The sequence below is a fragment of the Condylura cristata genome, unplaced genomic scaffold, assembly GCF_000260355.1.
Source record: "Condylura cristata isolate star-nosed mole 26May11 unplaced genomic scaffold, ConCri1.0 scaffold00015, whole genome shotgun sequence".
Lineage (NCBI taxonomy): Eukaryota > Metazoa > Chordata > Mammalia > Eulipotyphla > Talpidae > Condylura > Condylura cristata.
The window spans coordinates 17,408,230-17,414,340 of record NW_004567116.1 but is presented as its reverse complement, the minus strand read 5'-3'; the positions used below and the strand labels follow the sequence as shown (position 1 = coordinate 17,414,340).

At 42.1% G+C, this 6,111-nt stretch overlaps 1 protein-coding gene across 1 annotated transcript in view; it reads left to right on the top strand.

Annotated features, from left to right (window-relative positions):
• The first annotated feature begins 519 nt into the window (after positions 1-519).
• KIAA1549L (KIAA1549-like ortholog) overlaps positions 520-6,111 on the top strand; it is a 196,712-nt gene continuing 191,120 nt past the window's right edge. The window contains exon 1 of the mRNA XM_012725187.1: positions 520-611. Coding sequence (XP_012580641.1) covers positions 520-611 — 92 coding nt within the window. The remainder of the gene's footprint in view (positions 612-6,111) is intronic.

Below are 6,111 nucleotides of genomic sequence, written 5' to 3'. Positions count from 1 at the left end.
TGCCCTTGAAAGTCTGAAGTTAGGGGGCCCACCCTGGGGCATAGCAGGTTAAAGCACAGCACTGAGAAGCTAAAGCCAATTCAGCATGAGTTTGATCCTCACCTGCCCTGGAGGTGACCCACATGGCGCGGCAGACCTCTCCTGACCCGCCCGCTGCTCCCCTCAGCAATGTACTTCGTCAGTTGGCCTGTTCTGCTCCCCACTCTGTCTCTGGTGAAGACTCTCGCTGCCCCTGTGCCTCTGGCCTGTACCTCAGCTCTGTATGCACAAATAAATCTTTAAAAAAAAAAAAGTCTGAAGTTAGGATTGCTGTACTGTCAGTTAGCAAAATATGTTAATATTTAAACTTCTGATCACTTTGATCTTTTCATTTTATATTATAGTGTAATCTGTGTAATTAACTTCATTTATTGGATGTCATAATTTAGCCTTATTAATAGGCAAGGCACTATTTCAGACACTGAGAAAACAAAGAAAGCGACAATTTTAATGAAAAATTGAACATCTGAAGAGATCTACATGAACTGTTGGCATCGACTACTGGCCCACATCAAGGCCCGGATGCTGAATGCATCTCTTCAGAGCTGTCATTATAAACTGTCCGGTCGAGGGTAAGGATACCTGATTATGTCTCGAGCCTTTATAGTGTTCACATCTATGAAAAGAAAATCAGCACAGTGATCTGACAAAAGATTTGTGTTTAAGGACATATCAGATTCTCCAGGATCTGGATGTGTATGCAAACAGAAAATATTGAAAGCCCCTGGAAAACCCTAAGCTTGCATTGATGCTAAGCATTGACAAAGCGTTTGTGAAATTATAATTTCTGAATTCAGTAAATCTGTTACCTAGCATTTTTTAAAAATATATTTATTTATTTGTGCATACAGAACTGGGGTACAGGCCAGAGTTGCAGGCGCAGTGAGAGGACTCACTGGAGACAGAGTAGGGAGCAGAACAGGCAGGTTGACATAGTACACTGCTGAGGGGAGCAGCAGGAGAGACAGGAGAGGTCTGCTGCACCATTTGTGTCACCTCCAAGGCTGGAGATTGAACTTGCACTGAAGCGGCTGTGGCTAGCTTGTAGTGCTGTGCTTTAACCCACTGTGCCACCGGGGAGGGCCCTACGGAGCATTTTTATTAGCTGCTACTCTCAATTAGCACACAAGCCCAAAAGTCTATTAAACTTATAATGGGTTGTACTGAAGATCAATTTTGTGAGTCCTGAAACATTCTGAAGTGCCTTCAGAACCACACAACAATGAAGCTATGAGAAATATGGGTTTAGCCTCAAGTATATGGTATAATATCATGATTTAGGAAATGAATAATCCATGAATGATCTTATAAAAGGAATTTTAAAATATTGTGGTAAAGGGCCTCCCTGGTGGCCCAAGGGGTTAAAGTGCAACACTGTTTGTAGCTACCTGCAGCCATTGCAGCATGAGTTTGACCCCTGGCCGACTGGGGAGGGGACCCACATGGCACAGCAGGCTTCTCAAGTCTTGGCCCCTGCTCCCCTCAGCAGTGTATTTCAGTTTATCCTACCTGTTCTGTTCCCCACTCTGTCTCTGGCAAATCCTCTCTGGCCCCTCCGCCCCGCCCCCCACCTCTGGCCTATACCAGTTCTTGTATGCATAAATAAATAAACCTTTAAAAACAATAAAAAGATTATGGTAGAAAACACAAACTAAAATTTACCATCTTAGCCATTTTTGAAGCACACAGTTCAGACATGTTAAGTGTCCTCACTTTGTAGGAAGGAATCTACAGAACATGTTCACCTTGCAGCTCTTCATTTCCCCCACCCTTCAGTTCTGTGGTAGCCATAGTTCTACTTTCTACTCCTATGAATTTAAGCATTTTGGATTCTTCCGATCAATGGATTCCCACAGTATTGTCTTTTTGGGTCTGGTTATTTCACTTAGGATAATATCTACAAGTCTCATCCATTTTGTGGCACACGCCATGACTTCCTTCCTCTAAAAGCTGGAGTAGTATTACACTGGATGTATATACCATACTTCTAGACATTCATCAATTGATGGATATTTGGGTTGCTTCCAACTCTTAGCTATTGTGAATATTGTAAAAGGATTTAAAAATGATGTATAGTTTCTTTCATAGGCTAGTAATATAGCTCACTTAACATTCCTTCTATTGATGGATTTATTGGTGACTTCTGTTTACCCCTGCCACAAACATCTGATGAATATCTTTCACATAAATCATTGATTATGCCTTTGATTATTTCCTTAGAACAAATTCCTGGAACAGTGTTACTTGATCATTTTTAAAACATTTAGCACATATTATCAAATTATTTCCCATAAGTGAATGAGCAGTGTAGGATGAGACCTGTTTCTCCACATCCTTGCCATTGTTGGGGATTGTCATTCAAAAGCAAAACAATGAAAGATGCCTGCCATTTCATAGTTGAAAATGGCACATTTTTATTTTAATGTGTATATTTTTTGATATCAGCAAAGCTAATAATGCATTTATTAGCTATTTGTCTCTCTCTGTGTGTGTCTATGTATGTGTGAGAGAGAGAAAGAAAGGCATCTATTCATGGCCTCCTATTTTTCTGTTAAGGTGCTGTTATTTTTTCTAATGATCTTAGCACCTCTTTACAGAGGCCTAATACTAGGTCTTTATCATATGTCATAGGTATTTTCTCCAATTAATCTTAAATCGTTTAGTCTTTATGGTGTTTTTGGTATCTGACATAAAGTAGCCAAATCAATTAATCTTTTCCTTTATGGGTTCTTTCCTCTGTGCATTATGGATAGGACTGGTAAAATACTAGGTAAGTCAAGTTCACTTTTCCCTGCTTCCTGCTCCACTTCAATAGACAAATGAAGTTGTATCCAAATTAGTTGAGTGCAAGGCATTATACATTTCACATGCAATCTTTTATTCATTAAAAAAATATTTATTGAGGACCCACCTTGTTAGATATTGGATTTGAAATATGCAGCTGAGTGCAGTTAAGAAGGTGCCTGCATGTTACGGATTTTCACAGACAGCTCTAATTTCAAACATTCCACCTCCTGTCTGGCCAACAGTCTGTTTTAGCCTGTTTTGAAAATGGCTGCTAATGTTTGGTGCACTATCCTTGGGTAACAGGCACACCAGGCATCCTTCTTTGCCTACACCTGGACCCAGAAAGTAAATACCTACTCCAGCCTGCTGCCGGAAGAGGGGTAAGGTCACAGCAGTGGAAGGTTCGAATGGGAGGTTGCCTTGCGCCTCTTTGGTTCCAAGAGGGGACAGCATCTGTTTGGGTACCCCAGTGGTACAGCCAAGCCTCTGTCTTCTCTCCTTGGGCCCCCCACTACATAACCTGGAACTGTGATGTTGCCTTCCTAAGCAACATAGCAAGTGAAAGCCTCAGATGGGAACCTCACATCCACTGGCCTCTTTCTTCACATTGTTGCCCTGGAGAATGCCCAGATGAAGGAGTCCAGCCACTGACGGGTCCCTGGTGTTTAGAAGACCCCTTTCTGGGGCAGCTGGCTCCAGACACCAAAAGGTGAGGATCTTCGTGAAGCTAAGGGTACCTCAGCTGGGTGTCCTGGGGTGATATGTTCTGTGTGATATGACACTGCCTTCTTGTGCTGCGGACCTCTGAAGATAACATTGATCGATACACATTAAGATGAGTCCCATGCGGAAGTATGATCACGCCTTGCTTGGACCTGGTTTCTGCCCTTGCAACGGGCCAGGACATGAATTTTTAAAACTGATCTTGGCTGTTTTTCCTCTCACACCAGCATTGGGTCCCCGAGGGAGAGAAGACAGGATTAAGCAAGGAGATCTTTATGCCATGGTTTCTACGAAGTAGATCCGTCGCCAATGGACAGGTGCAAAATTATACAGAAACATTTTTCTACAGAAGCCGTGTCCAAGACTGCGCCCTCTACCGGAGGGGTGAAGAAGCATGCTATCACCGGCTGGTACTGTGGCAGTCGGTGAACTTAGACGTTAGAAGTGCGGCAAATTCTGTTTGCAAACTTCCCTGCCAATGCCTGATGGGAAAACTTCGTTAGGACTTCAAAACAGATCTGTGCTCTGGAACACTTTGTTGAAGCTTTGCAGGAGACCAATCTGGTTGGTCTTTTGAAGACACCAAGTTGTGTCTTGTCTATGCCAAATCTGTAACAGCTGAGCTTGAAGATCACAGGCCAGAACGCCTGCCCATGTGAGGAAGCTGGGGAAGGGGCTCAGTGGACTATGGTGGAGGATGGCGGGTGCCTTGTTGGTGGCGTGATGTGGTGACATGGCTCTGAGAAGGTGTCAATGCTTCTGGGTTAGAGTGTTATAATAAACCAGTGTTACCTCAACTCAGGTGGGAGTGGGGGAGAAAGAGAATGCCAAATATTTTTTAAAGTTTGAGAAAATAAAGAAGATGAATCCACTACGATGGGAAACATTTCATTAAAAAAAAATCTGTCCTTCCTTTTACTGGTAGTTCTGACAGTAGAAAATCTTCCCCATGGGGTCCAAAGGTGCCTAGGTATATGATTGCAAGTAGAAAAATAGGAAACAGAAATCAGGAACTGGTAGCTTTTCCATTTTCATTTGTATGAATTTTTAATAGGAATGCGGGGGCATAAAGTATTAAGGCAAGGCACAGTGTTTCTGTGAACAAGTTTCAGCTGTTCAACTTTCTAACAATGATAAATAAACCTGTTAAATTTTACTGTATAAAACGTAAATTACACTATTGTACTACAATTGGCCAGCTGCCTGCTCCTGAAGTACTCCTCTTTGGAGTTCCAGACTTTTTGGAATTTTTCCCCTAGCAAGTCCTTATTGTTAAAAACAAGCAAGGGGATGTTGCTTATTAATAGTTGCTCTGTGGAGAAGGAAATTGAGGCAGAATTACTCTTAATAGCCCATGCATATGGCTGGTAGGTGTTAATTTTCAGTGTATTTTTGGTTTTATTCAGCTGAATTCCAGCTGGATTATGAGAAAATATAAATCCAGATCCTTCTATTCAGGAAATTGATTCACCAGTGTAATTCTACCAGTTGACATCAGAAGGATCACAAACCCAGAGAGAAAATGAACTACTACTGTGGTCTCTAAAAACTGTTTTTTGGGCCCTCCGTGGTGGCACAAGATTAAAGGGCAGCACTAAGCTATCAACAACCACCTCTGTACGAGTTCGATCCTGCCCAGGAAGGTGACCTACATGGTGTGACAGACGTTTTCTGTCTCTCCCGCTGTTCCCCTCAGCACAGTATACTTCGTTGATCTGCCAGTTCTGCTCCCTACTCTGTTTCTGGTGAATCCTCTACCATCCCTGCACTTCTGGCCTGTATGCATAAATAAATAAATCTTTAAAAGAAAAAAACCTGTGTGTTTTGATGGAGATGTTTTGGAGTTTTTCAGACCGGCACAGTAGCCCTTAGCTACATGGGGCTATTGGCAGCTAGGGGCTCACATGTGATGAGCTCTTGACATATGGGGAATTGAAGTTAAACATTTCAAAAAATGTAGTTGATCTAAATTAGCCACATATGGTTTTTCCTAATAAAGCAGTCCTTTTTACAATGTGAAAAAAAAAAAAATTAGCCACAGGGGGCTAGTGGATAGCATGCTGTATAGCACAGATGTATAAGGCAGATCTTTATATTTTTCATGATTTCTGATGTAACTCACTGTGAGAGGCATGCCTATGGCATCACTCACAGAGGCTCACCCTGCACACACATCATTGAAGTTTAGTAAGCAATGCTTAGGAACCCTAGTACAGGCAGGGCCATGGGTGTCCTCGGTTTTATACTGTGCTATTTCATTTTTTAAAATAAAATTGTATTGATTTGCCATTCATTTATAAACCATCTATTTTGGGGTGACAGCTTCACTTCTCCATATGTGCACAATTCGCTTGTCCTCCACCAAAGCTCGCACCCCTACATTGTCACCAGACCCCCCTGCCCTCCTCCTCTCCCTCTTGGCAATCATTATCATTTTCCCCGGTCTGCATTGTTTTCAGTGTTTTGTCAGTTTGTTTTTTTCTGCTTGTCTGTACATCATACATGAGTGGAACCATCAGTAATCATCTTTTACTTTCTCACTTGATTCACTTAGCAGACCAC